The 14,058-nt window shown below is 42.4% G+C and overlaps 1 protein-coding gene across 1 annotated transcript; it reads right to left on the bottom strand.

The window, feature by feature from the left end:
* Positions 1-1,571: 1,571 nt before the first annotated feature.
* On the bottom strand, positions 1,572-12,711 carry LOC127683410 (zinc finger protein 345-like). Its single transcript, XM_052180626.1, has 4 exons — positions 12,567-12,711; positions 6,130-6,256; positions 5,213-5,308; positions 1,572-3,899 (listed from the first exon to the last, which is right to left on the bottom strand). Exons 1-4 carry the CDS (start codon positions 12,567-12,569, stop codon positions 1,735-1,737), a joined length of 2,391 nt encoding a protein of 796 aa, XP_052036586.1. The 5' UTR covers positions 12,570-12,711; the 3' UTR covers positions 1,572-1,734.
* Between the last annotated feature and the right edge of the window lie 1,347 nt (positions 12,712-14,058).

Consider the following 14,058-nt stretch of genomic DNA (forward strand, 5'->3'; position numbering starts at 1 on the left):
TCTTCTTTTGTACCAATCAATCATACTAAGTTCAATTATTTATCCACTTGTTTTGCATTGAGGTTTTCTAGAAGTTTCCAGCCATGACTGCTTTGTGATTGTTTTGCTGCCTTGGAAGAGCTATGTGAAGAAATTATTGAGTGTATTTTGCCTTTAGATGGCCACAGGTTTCATCATTTGAATACCAGGAAACTGGAATGATTGCCCTATAGAAACAACACTGCTTCTGTGAAGGAATTCTGCACCATACATCCCTCTTCCCATGAAATGGAAGAAGGTTGGCATATCATTAGCCTGACTGAAATGTGAAATCTAAACCCCTAAATACTTGCCAGGTACTAGATGCAGTGAGACAGGTCTCAGTGATCCTGGTCTTAATGCCTAAATCCAGGCAGGTGAGACTCTGGTTAACTCAGCCAACACAGAGAAAGTAGCCCGGGTACAGACCCTAGACAGTGTGATTCTCCATCAGCTGAGGAAAACAACACTCCCAGTATATAGGTTACAGACTGTTGTTTTACAGCTCTGAATTAGGTGATGGTTAATCTCTCACTATTATCTCTTCTCTCTTCGGACAATGCATCACATCAGAGCATGTCAGTGTTTCTCTGCCCGTACAGATTCTGAGCTCCCCATCAGGAGTCTAGCACTGGCCTCTACCACTTGCAACATCTCTCTAGACATGATCTGAAGAGCTTAGCCCAGGCGGCCTTTAACCTTATGGAGTCTGGTTTGAACACTCAACATAAAAATGTCTCCCTACATTTTCTGTACATTCTCATTTTTAAATGTGGTCATGTCTTCAAGTCACAGGGGGATTATATGCACTGTGATGCAATTGTACTAGGTTTTTACGTACCTAACTTTCTAATTACAAAAGGGCAGAAAACAGCAGGGTCCTGTGCAAGAGGCCAGAAAAATCCCAGACCCTAAAATCTAGTCACAGAAGAGATAACTCAGCAGGTGAAGGCACTTGCAGCGGAGCCTGAGGAGCTGAGTCCACAGACACGAAATGACAGACAGAACTGACTGGAAGCTGTCCTCTGACTCTCACACGAATACTGTGGCACCTAACACCCCCCAAATGGAATTCAATCATGTAAAACTGTGGATTCAGCATGCACCATCTATATATATTTGCAGGCTTTTTAGAAGTAGACTCAGAAGTCAAGACTCTCAGACCAATTCAATATATACCTTTAGCTTTTTTCTTTCTTTATGCTATCTGGGCTCTATAGTTTCTGTTTCATGACTGAAGAAAAAAAATACACATGCAGGGCTAAAGATGCTTCTTGTGATTATAGTCATGAAAATTTCATCTTAACTAGGGAGATGGGAAGGGACAGTAAACACAACTCTACATGTTTCTGGAGGAGACAGTCAAGCTCTATGCTACACAACTTAGTTGTGTAAATCATAGGGGGACCTGCTAAAGACTTCTCCAGGGTAGCGCCTTCTGTACACTTTTATGTGTATGCTGGACGGTGTGTATGTTTTATGTCTACAGTCTGGACAACGTTTGGGAAATACATCTGAGAATACAACAATTAACACAGAACCAGCTGACAAAATGACAAGAATTAAAAATATTATTACTTAATTAAACCAGGACGTGGTTCTGGAAATCCAGTTTGATATTGCAACAGAAAGTGCCTTTCATATAATCAAACATATTACATGTTTTCAAAATAAGTCCATCTGTGTTTGCTAACTGTCTGTGACAGAACAATAAACTCACATATATTGGAGAAACTTTGTGTCTTCGAAGCAGCTGCCTAATGAGGGGCACTGGTGTTCAGCAAGGTGGGAACTGCACTTAAAGGCGCTGTCGCAGTCTTTACATTTGTACAGCTTCTCCCCAGTGTGGACCCTCTGATGCCGGTTAAAACTCGATCTCTGAGTAAAGGCCTTGCCGCAGTCTTTACAACAGAAGGGCTTGTCCCCAGTGTGAACCCTCTGATGTTGAGTCAGGCTTGATCTTTGATTAAACGCTCTACCGCAATCTTGACAGTGGTAAGGCTTCTCTCCTGTGTGGATTCTCTGGTGTTGAATAAGAAGTAAGTTGCGGCTGAAAGCTTTGTCACAATCTTGACACTTGTAGGGCTTCTCTCCAGTATGGATCCTCTGGTGTCGAGTAAAGCTTGACCTCTGAGTAAAAGCCTTGCTGCAGTGCTTACAGTGATAGGGCTTGTCCCCAGTGTGGACTCTCTGGTGCTGAGTCAGGCTGGACCGCTGCTTAAACGCCTTGCCACAGTCTTTACAGTGGTAAGCCTTCTCGCCAGTATGAATTTTCTGATGCTGAGTAAGGAAAAAAACACGATTAAAGGCTTTGCCGCATTCATTACATTTATTGGGTTTCTCCCCAGTATGACCTCTCTGGTGTAAGCTGAGGCTCGACCTTTGATTAAAAGCTTTGCCGCACTCTTTACAAGAATAGGGCTTCTCTCCAGTATGAATTCTCTGGTGTTGAGTCAGGCTTGATTTTTTATTAAAAGTTTTGCCACAGTCTTTACAATGGTAGGGCCTCTCTCCAGTATGGATTCTCTGGTGCTGAGTAAGGAGTGAGTTCCGGTTGAAGGCCTTGCCGCAATCTTTGCATTTGTAGGGCTTTTCTCCAGTATGAACTCTCTGGTGTAGGCTAAGGCTCGATCTTTGATGAAACGCTTTCCCACAGTCTTTACAATGGTAGGGTCTCTCTCCAGTATGAATTCTCTGGTGCTGAGTAACAGTCGACCTCTGGTTGAAAGCCTTACCACAGAACTTGCAGCAGTAGGGTTTCTTCCCAGCATGAATGCTCTGGTGCTGCGTCAGGAGTGACTTATGGTAGAAGGCTTTGCCGCAGTCTTTACATTTGTGCTGTTTGACTCCAGAATGAATCCTATGATGTTGCCTAAGGCTTGAACAATAGGTAAAGGCCTTGCCACACTCCTTACATTTGTAGGGTTTTTCTCCAGCCTGACTTCTAGTAAGGCTTGAACTTTGATTGAAAGCTGTGTTGCAATCCATATCCTTGGAAATCTGATCTTGAATATGGATATACTGATGGATAATAAGTTCTGAGTACTGATGGAAGACTGTGTCACATCTGTAACATTTGTACAAATGCGCAGACTGATGATTGCCATGATTTGAGTCTTGGGTTATGTCATTATTATTTTCATTACCCTGATAAACTGTCTCTCCAATATACATGCCCTGGGGATTACTTAAGGTGGCCTCCTCAGTGAAGGCCTTCCTATTTTCTTTACATATATACTGAATTTCCAAAATGTCTGTACTTGAATTTTGGTTGGGGGATATTGGATGTGCAAAGAACCTGCCATACTTATGGGAATTCTGTGTTTTGACACATGAAAGACCTATTTGTTGATTGTATACTAATGAATTTTCCATGATGGAGTTCTCAAATTGATTACATCTAGAATTTTTTCCTTCATTTTTAAGTTCCCCATCTACAAAAATGTTTGAATGAAAGCTTAACCCAAAGCTACATTTGAAATTGTTGAAGTCAGCAGCTGAAGAATGAACTAGATCCCTTTGTGGATTTCCCAAATTATCCTTGAAAGAAGGGGTATGTTTCAACACCTGACCCTGATGTTTACCGACAGAGGCGCATGGCTCTCCCCCAGTGACTGGCATAACCTGAGGGGTTTCCTGAGCCATTTCTTGCTCTTGATCTCTCCTGGGAGCAAAGCTTTTGCTCTTGTCAGCTGTCAGAAATGGGTCATGCCCGTTATAACAGGTTCTCAGGATGTCACCCTCCTCTACATGGTCCCTTCCGTCTGGGAAGCACAAGCTGTCAAAACCACAATCTCCACGAGGTCCGTAGATGAGTTTCTGGAATGAATAGTTTATGCTCTGCTCTGGCGAAAAGTCTTGGTTATTATGAGGAGACACAGCTGAAAGAAATCAAGACAGACACATATTTCACTCACTAGACTCTCAAGGGTACTCTTACAAATCTAACATCTAAAATTATGCTGAGGTTAGCTCATTAGCAAACACCACAGCGGGAAACCTGCGGCCTCATTGCCCCTCTAACACTGACCACAGGGACGGGCGGTGCCAAAACAAACAAACAAAAACAACCTTTGTGTTTATAAAGACTAAATCTTACTTTTGTAAAATGGAAATTTTAAAAAGACGTGTTGCACAATAATTTGGATATACTTTACAAAACAGAATAAAATCTTTCAGACAATAAATTTCGCTTTATGTACTTTTCACATAAAATTATGATTAAAGGCTAAGCGAAAAAAGCAATAAAGCTGAAATTTCTCAGAAGCTACCTTGAAATCAAACTGTGTCTCAGACATAGAAACAGATTTATCAAGACACAGATAACAAAATTAAGGTCATTCTCAAGAATACTCATGGAGACAGGGTGAAATGACAACTGAGCACAATCCAGTCAGAAAACATCAAAGTCATAAACAAAACAGGAGTACTATTTATCTAGGCAAATAGAAACACCTGCAATTGTACTAGTAATAGACGTGTGTAACTCAATCTTATTTTATTTCATCTTACACTGTCCTGAAATAAACAGTATTTATAATTGAAATTCAATAATAAAACACAGGTTAAAACTAGTAATATTAATAGACATAAGGAACCTACTCCAAAAACTGAAAATATAGAAAAATGAAATATAAAGAAGAAAAATAAAAGAGCTATTTATTACCTTATAAAATCTGGAACAAACACAGGTGATGATTAAAAATGTCTTTACACAAAACTAATTCTCAGTTTTGTCTCTATATACCTGTCAATCATTAGCAGTCAGTGTTTGGCTAAAAAAACGTCATAGAAACCCCATTATAATGTTTGTAAAAAGCTGAGATGATTAAAAAAATGAATATATAAATGTTAAGAGGAAACTTCTTTATCCCATTAATATATTATGTATATATATTATATACTAACAAAAAGGCCATGAGCAATATCCACAGATTTTTCTAAGAACTGTCCCTTTTCTATAGCCCCACAGGTGGAGGGGAAGACTTCAGGTACCACTGTGAATACAGAAGGACACGACTGCAGGACAACTAGGCTCAGAGGATTTAAAAAGATGGGGAACACAGGGTGGAAAATGCCCTTCGGTGACAAAGGACAAACAGAGCTGCATCTGTGACAAGCCAGTGCCTCCTGACCACAGCTTCACACAGCCCATCTCTCCTCTGTGGGCTCTGACTCATCCGCTCCCACTCACCTGGGAACACGGCCACGGCCTTTCGCCTCTTTACATTCCAGGGCTCTTCCCTGTGCTCCAGACAGGTAACCAGATATGGCTTAGACACAGCAAGACCTGGTTAGTAGAAAACAGGGCACTGCATTACTTGATGGTTCCTCATACACAGTAGCATATCTGCCCTGGAATAATGTTCATATGAAAAAAAACATAATAAACATATACAAGTCTAGATCATTAATTTTCTAATTATTGTTTCCCTACAGATATAGAGTAATATATATTCAATTTATAGATTCTGAGCTCCACCTTTGTCCACAACTAAATCCCAGTAAAAGGAGGAATAACTGGATCTTAAGATATAAATTACAATATTTTAATGTCTCTTGGCTGTTATAATTACCACTAATTTTAATTTGGGATATATATTACCTCAAGACAGATGTGTACAGGAAAGAGATTTTAAAACTACAAATATTTGTTATCTATTTCAATGCTACCTCCCGTTTTCTCCCCTGAAAACACAGGCTCCCAAGATATATTCAGAAAAGCAAGATGTCTTAATTAGGGTTTTACTGCTGTGTACAGACACTATGACCAAGGCAAGTCTTATAAAGGACAGCATTTAATTGGAGCTGCCTTACAGGTTCAGTGGTTCAGGCCATCATCAACAAGGCAGGAGCATGGCAGCATCCAGGTAGGTATGGTGCAGGAGGAGCTTAGAGTTCTACATCTTTATCTGAAGGGTGTTAGCAGAATACTGGCTTCCAGGCAGCTAGGCTGAGGGTGTTACAGCCCACGCCCACAGTGACCCACCTACTCCAACAGGGCCACACCTTCTAATAGTGCCACTCCTGGGCCGAGCATATACAAACCTGCACACAAGAAAAATGAACTTTAGTACCAAGTTAGAAATTCTGTGGAGAGGTTGTCCTTACCCAGGAAGACGAGGTTCCTATAGTTTTCCAACATCACATCGGTATACAAATTCTGCTGTTCAGAGTTCAGACACTCCCATTCCTCTCCAGAAAAATCAATGGCCACATCCCTGAAGGTCAACTGTTCCTGAAATAAACAGCACAATGTTCATGAGGTCAGTGACTCTGATCTTAACAGGAGTCAGGAAAGAGTATCTCATAAGCTGAGTGGTCCTAACTATTCGCAGCAACATGTTAACACGGTGGTATTTAGCCAGGCGGTGGTGGCGCACGCCTGTAATCCCAGCACTCTGGGAGACAGAGGCAGGCAGATTTCTGAGTTTGAGGCCAGCCTGGTCTACAGAGTGAGTTCCAGGACAGCCAGGGCTATACAGAGAAACCCTGTCTCAAAAAAACCAAAGCCAAAAAAACAAATAAAAAAAAAAAAAAAAAAAACCAAAAACACAGTGGTATTTATTACCTAATGTACTACTAAGCTCTTGAGTAAAGATGAAGTAGATACTATACTTTTATGAAAAACTAAATGTAAAGGCATCAACATAAGTATTTACATTTTCAATTGTATATTAATACAAGATGTCTATTTTTCAGATGAAAAGGACATCTGAGAAAGGTACTTTTCAAACCATGTACAGTTCCTATAAATGGGAATGTATATTCCCATAGATGGGAAGTATTAAAATATAAATTCTGATTAGAATTACACTTTTATGACTTTTTGAAACATTACTACCTGCTTTTTTTCGGGGGTAGGGAGGTTTAGGCCTAGTGCTTTATAGCTACTACAGTTATCTATAACTAAGCTACATCCCAGCCCTAAAATCAGATATTCTAATTCAGTAATTCAAAACTAAAGAATAGATTTCTGACAATACAGCAAGCTAACTAGTTATGCCAATGTTAGTGGTTAAAAAGAAAAATACCCACCAGGGACAAGGCAGATACTAAGAGAATACATTAATGATTTGAAAGAATTTTAAGGAATTTGCATTTTTATTATAATAACAGTATAGAAATGATCCTTTCTGATCATTTAAAATATACTAAGTATCACTGAGTTTTTCACACACTAATGCATAAAAATCCCCAAATAATCCATGAAACCAGGAATGTTTTTCCTCTTCTATGACATTTTATCAAACATCCATAAATGTTAAAGCTAGGGTTTTATTCAAATCTAGTCAGTCTAAAATTCATACAATATAAAAACCAAAATAAAGTACCAATGTCAAAATATCAGAGTAGTTGAAAAAAGTAACAGACATGTAAAGAGGATAGAAGAAAAAAAATAACAGTTATATTTATGTGCCCAGACTAATGAGTTACTTTGGTTGTTATGACAAAATACCTAACAAGAGCAAAGTAAGAGCAAAGTAATATTCTAGTAAATATTAATGATACAAAACGGATTTCATTTCCATGCACATATATAGGTATTTGCATTCTATTCACCTTCCCCCAGCCTCTCATGCCCTCCCCCTCCAGCCCATCTTCTTTCTACCCAGTCCCCAGCCATATCCTCCCCTCCCCCCTCCTCACTCATCTTTCTCCTCCTCCCCCCTCCTTCTCCTTACCCCCACATCTTCTCCTTTTTTTGATGATCAATTTTCATTAGCTGATCAATAACTACTCTTATACCCACGGATTAGTGCTACTATCTGCTTCTAGTTTGCTCTGATGGACATTTTAATGGGTGCCAGGGTCATCCCCAGAAGATACATCCTAGACCTTCAAGACACTATATTAAGGTTGTTTTAAGTCTTCATGGATGAAGGTTGAGGCCTAGTCCAGAAGACATTTCAGAGGAGCCAGGCTGGTTTGATAATCTCACTCACAGGGTAAGATATATAATTTATGTACATTAAAAACATCCAAGTTACTTCCAGAAACGTCCCTCCTCCAAAACTGTGGAAGTACAGAGGGCAATCCTACTCCTTGTGTGTCACCATTTCCTTGTTACTCTGGTAGGACCCCTTCCTCTCTGCTTTCAGGTGACCATCAGCTAGCTCTTCCTTCAACCATCAGCCCCAGCACCACAAAATGAAGGGGAGAAAAGAACTGAGGTTGGGATAAAGTAGATGGAAGAGTCCAGGAATCTACAGGTGGGAAATGAGTGCCAACGAGCTAGTACTGAGTGCATACTCAAGCGTTGGGAAGTCTAGCTAGCATTTCCGAGAGCCCCAAGGCCCTGTGCAAACCACACACAAGCGTTCAAGGCCGGGGAGGGGAAGGGTTATTCTTTCTTAAAAGAAAAGCACTAAGAGAACTGTGGTGAAGGCGATGGAGGGAAGAGAAGGATGCTAAGGATGGAGCCAGCCTTTTTTATCGGACCCTCAAGTGGTCCTAATTTGTTCCATGTTGTCAGCCACATAAGTCCCCTGCATCATTGACCTCATCATCAACTTCTATTCACGGTTAACACCAACACCACCAATTTTAATTCAGTAATGTATGCTGGGGCATTCATCTAAGATCTGTATCCCAGGCCTGGGATCTGGGAGCAGTACCCAAAGGGCACATGGGAAAACAATCAAACCCTCACAGGAAGAAACAAGGGTCACTAAGACCATCTTCTGCCCTTGTAACAGGTAGGTGCATGTAATATTAAAATGTAAATAAGCACCTTAAAGACGCTTCCACGGTAAAATGAGTAACAGTAACATGGGGTTCCCAGATAGTTCCTTTTTAAAATTTAGCCCATAATAAGAAATGTATATTAATACAGCATGCCAGTAAGCATTTATACATCCTTGAAAGACTGAAATAAAAAGTAAACAAAAGTATCTTCACAAAGTATGATACTATACTATAATACATCACAAAGTATGATGCTATACTATAATACATCATATTCTATAGGTAAATTAATCAGAATTGATTTTGCCTATAATTTAAAACATATTGACGACCAGCAAGACGCCTCCGCAGGTAAAAGTGCCTGTAACCCAGCCTGCCAGCTTGAGCCCAAAACCAAGGACACAGGTGGTAGAAAGAGAACTGACTCCTGCAAGATGTGCTCTAACCATGGTATATGTACTGTGGAACATGCACATTCCATATACACTGACACAAATAAATACATGCAATACACATTTTTAATAAAAATCTCTGGGTTAAAAAACCGATGCAATGGCTAGGCACTGCCTTCTAACCTCCACCTGCTACAGTTCTTAGAGTAAACTCACTGACCCAGCCCATCTCCCCTCAAGCACTTTGGAAGACATAATGTGACAGTTTCCTCCGAAGCAGGTAATCGTATGCAAAGCTCATCTGTGAATTTCTGAACAGATCCCTGAGTCCTCTGGCAGAGTTTGACCCTGCTGGCCCAGGAATGGTTTTAACACATGCCTCTGTTTAATCTGTCTGTAAATCTGCATCCTGGAGTTAATAGTTCTGTAAATTACATTCTTCTGCTTCATGTTTTTCTGTTAATAGATGAGTATGGTTGTTGAGAATATCTCTTCTCCACATTTTTAGGGTTTTTTGTGTAATATTTATTCATGAAAAGTGACCATTACAACTGAGGCAAGATCCCCAATGATTTAAATTTAACTCAATATTTGTGACCAAGCCTACAATCTTTTTTAATTTAATATTAATTTTAATTAATTAACTAATTAAACAAAGTTGGGTGTTGGAATATCCTTATTTCTAAACTTAAAATAAATGCACATACTTTACAAAGTTGTAAAGACAGGGTAAAATGCGGCCATACTGTCAGGCCCAAAGCCTCCCTTTCCCCCAAATGGCCGTGATGGTGACAGTGTCCTAAACAAGACTTCAATCAGGCAAACAGAAGGATTGTTGCTGGGTAAAGAAGCCTAAAGGTGTCTGTTGACTGGAAAAGCAGGTCTCTAAGGCAGCTTTTGTTCACCAGAACCAAGTGGCAGCCGTTTGTCAGGAAGCCTACACCCTGCTGGGGGTCCCATCATGGGGAGGGAGGATGCCCCTCCACCCATCCTGAGCATCTCAATTGCAAGGCTCTTGGTCCACCTGAGAACACCCCAAACTGCAAATGTCACCATGGCACTTACTAAGTCTCTCCCGTCCTCTCCCCTGCTGTCTCTCAGTTTTCTCCTTGGAACTTGCTCCTTAACTATGGCTACCCTCTTACCTCTCCTCCTTTCCCCCTGCCCTCCATGAGCTGCCTGCTCTGTTTGTCTCTGCCCCATGCATTGGCTGGCTGTGGACCCTGCCTTCCCTCCTGGGCCTCTGACATACAGAAATACTCCCTCTGTCAGAGCTCCATTTCCCACCCTTTCCCCTCTCCCAATCTCTTCTCACTCTGCTTCTGAAAGATGCCTTCTTTTCCTACTTGTCAGGTCTCTCTGTTCCTGTCTCTCACAATGGGCTCTTCCTGTTCAGAATTACCTGGCTCCTCTAATCTCTCTTCTCCTCAGACTCAGAGATTCCACCAAAGCCACAGCGTGGCCTCAGTCCCAATGGTCAGAAGACGGCAATCCTCACTTTACAAACATTTTGGCCTTACGATAACTTTGGGTACAAAAGTTAAACTTGCTGATGACACAAATTTAAAAAACGTTTTAAGGTTTAAATTATCTACTTTTAAAAAACGTTTAAACTATCTTAGTCTCTCAAGTAAAAAAAAAAAGGGGGGGGGGGCTTCCAGGCCTAATTACCTGCCAGTAAGATGTGGTCTCACTTGTAAAATTAGGCCTTTCTTTGCTTGCTTAGAACTGCCTGGTCTCCTGCTGAGAAAGGCCAACTCACAGCCAGGTTTACCTTGCCGACAGGCTTCACGCTGAGAAAGGAACACTCACAAGACAGACTTCCAAGCTATAAAGACAAAGCCTTTTACTATTCCCTTACAGACCGCTCTCAGGAACCACCTCAGAGGGTTAGAGGCCCTGGCTCACTGGCTGCCACAACTGTCAACCTAAGTTTGGTCCCTGCGATTCACTCAGAACAGAATCCTCTCACCTCACAGGATTCCATGGCTGGCAGGCACCTATCCAGCTCAGAAGATAAGTAAGCAAATGAAAAAGACATACTAATAACAGAACAACATAGCAAGAAAAGCTAGAGATTCTAAACCCGGGACAAACCCACCTTCCAACCCCAGAAGTGATGCAGATCAAGGCCAGAAAGCACCGCCCCCTTTTCTTTCCAGAACTGGTTTACAGAACGCTCTTCCCATGATTACTTGGCAGCCTACATTCATTCTTACAAATTTGCACCGAGGATTTAATTAAGCAACCAGAAGGCCTCCTGCATGCCAAGTACAACTGACATATTTATCAAAAAGCTGAGATAGTTCAAGAGCCTTTCAGATGAGAGAGAGCACACCAAGAGGTTCTTCCTAGACTCAAGACATCCAGCGAAGTCCCAGTGCGATCTAGCCTCATACGTCAGGCTGCTAAGGAGATCGAACCCAGACCCTGACAGCTCTGGATGCTCCCGGACACCGGAGACATGGTAGCTGGTGTCGGCATCTCTGAAACCAGGCAAAGGAAGGACCATGTGGAGAGAGAGATGAAGATCGCCTCATCACTATGGAAAATCTCCAAAGGGAACGAAAGCTAAACCCCAAAGCATTAGGATTGGGGTTTCGATGTCTAAGGAAGACAAATGTGTGTATGTGTGTGTGTGTGTGTGTGTGTGCGCGCGCGCGCGCTCGCGCGCATATGTTTTAAATAAAAAGTGATTTTATGTTAAATATCCATAGGGTAAATCCTTTTGAAAATGTCATCCAATGTTTGAGTGTTTGGAGGGGGAAGAAAACAAAACCAGCCAAGCAAAATTTATGTCTATTTGAAATGCAGCGTGGGAAATGGGTGTTAATATTATTTTTGTAATGGGTGTTTGGGAATGCAGTCAGGAGATGGAAATTGAGGAGTCTTCCTCCAACCACAGGAGAAGCGAGGATAGGGGAAGAGCAGTCATCTGGATAGGAGATTCTGCTTCATGTATATTTGGACTGCTCGGGAGGAAGGACCGGACACTCACTGAACACTTTCATTGATCCTTTCCCTGAGGGAAACCACGCACGATCTGGGATATACCGGACCTAGCGGGTTATCGCCGCACAATCGGGCTGCTGACTGGAGCCTCTGAGGACTCCAGACGGACAGGGCAGCAGAGTCTGACCCGGGCGGGCCTTCGCTGCACTGGCTAGGGGCTCGGGGGCGCGGCAGTGTACCGGGATCTCCAGCACAGGCTGCGCGGTGACACACGGCCCACCAAGGGGGACTCAAGCTGACCGATCCCAGGGCCGGCCGCAGGAAGGCGGGGCCGCCATCGCCCCTCTGCAGTCGCCGGCTCCCCTCGGCTTCACACAGCCCCCCTCCGGTCTCGCCGCGCCACGCACACACCAGCGGGCTTCTGCAGCCGTCCTCCCACATCGACCACTGGCCGCAGCCGATTCCCACCGGCTCTACACGGCCTCCCTCCAGTCTCAGGGCACCATGCACACTCACCATTGTGGCTTGACTACCGCGGCGTCCGTGTCCTCCCGATGGATGGCCCGGCACCCGCCAGACGCAGGGCAAACGGATGCCACAGGGCCAAGCGACAGTCTACACCGGAAGAGACCCAGCCGGAGGAGGATTCCAAGATCCTGGACTTCAGAAACACAGCGCGAAAGCCCGCCCCCTCCACCCCGTCTAAACGTCTGATTGGAAGTTCTCACCATCGTGCTGCTGATTGGATGATGTTCAGGTCCCGCCCCATCAGGCCCCAGCACAACCCTATGGACTGAAAAGACAAGTTCTTGGTACAGTTGTAGTAAAGCTGACCCTAAAGGGAACGTTCTCATTTAACACTGTATATAAGGTTAGACCAATTTATGAACCATATATATGTATATTATTCTCAATAGAGAAGAACTCTGGGACCATTTTTCCCCTGAGCCCTGTTCTTGAATTCTAAATTTTAAAAAGGGAAAAAAAATCCCCTGAATCAGCAATATTCAATATAGAAAGGGGGAGTAATAATCAAGTGTTACTTAATTTAAAATTTTCTACTATTTATATTAAAATTAAAACAGGAGATAGTGATTGTAATAAAACCCAGTATATCCAAATATATCATCATGTGTGGAATTGTTACACTCATAATGAGTGTGTGTATGTATATATATACACATACATATACAGACATAATATATATCCAGCTACTATACTAAATCATCAAAATTCATCGAGTCTTCAGCAGGTTTCAGTTCAGGTCTGTCACAATCCTCTTCTGAGAGCTGTAACTTTCCTGACCTCAAGAAGGTGACGGGGTCTGAGAATCTCTACTATTTATATCAGAAGTGAAGAAATACAGTTTCCTGCCAATATCTCCTTTAGACCCCAGTGAATGGGAGTAACCACGTCCTAAAACAGATCAGGGGACTTCAACCAGGAGGTGCTCAGAGGTAGGCATATGAGGAGGGAAGCCTGTCTCCCTATCCCTCCACCGCCTTGCCCTCTGTGGTTTAGTAGATGATAGGCAAAATTACCCCCCTCCCCTTTTTAGTTTGGCCTGGGACCTAATTGTAAGTCTGTAGATGCTGGCTTTCTTTTGTGACACGGAGTGTACATTTAAGTACCCATCCATATGCACACATATCTACAAATTGTTCTGTATGAGTCAACACCATCTAGCAATAGATCATCCAACTTTAGGTAGTTGAGAAGGAAACTAATGCATATATAGCAGCTACTATTTGCCAGGTAACTTACAATTAAAATATCATTAAGCCACGACATCATGTCTATAAGTGTGCATTACTTTTTCTAGTTCTAGATAACAAACCACTCCAAAACTCAGTAGTTGGTGATGAGGCAGCTCCTCACTGAGGTTCAGATGGACGACTTCCGGTGCATCTGGTCCGCTGATGGGTGTCAAGATGGCGCAGCCCCGGGCAAGCAAGCCGGCCTTACTCATCTTTACTTTCTCTGTTCTCATGATATCTCACCTCTCCAG

This window comes from Apodemus sylvaticus, chromosome 4 (genome assembly GCF_947179515.1).
Source record: "Apodemus sylvaticus chromosome 4, mApoSyl1.1, whole genome shotgun sequence".
Taxonomy (NCBI): Eukaryota; Metazoa; Chordata; class Mammalia; order Rodentia; family Muridae; genus Apodemus; species Apodemus sylvaticus.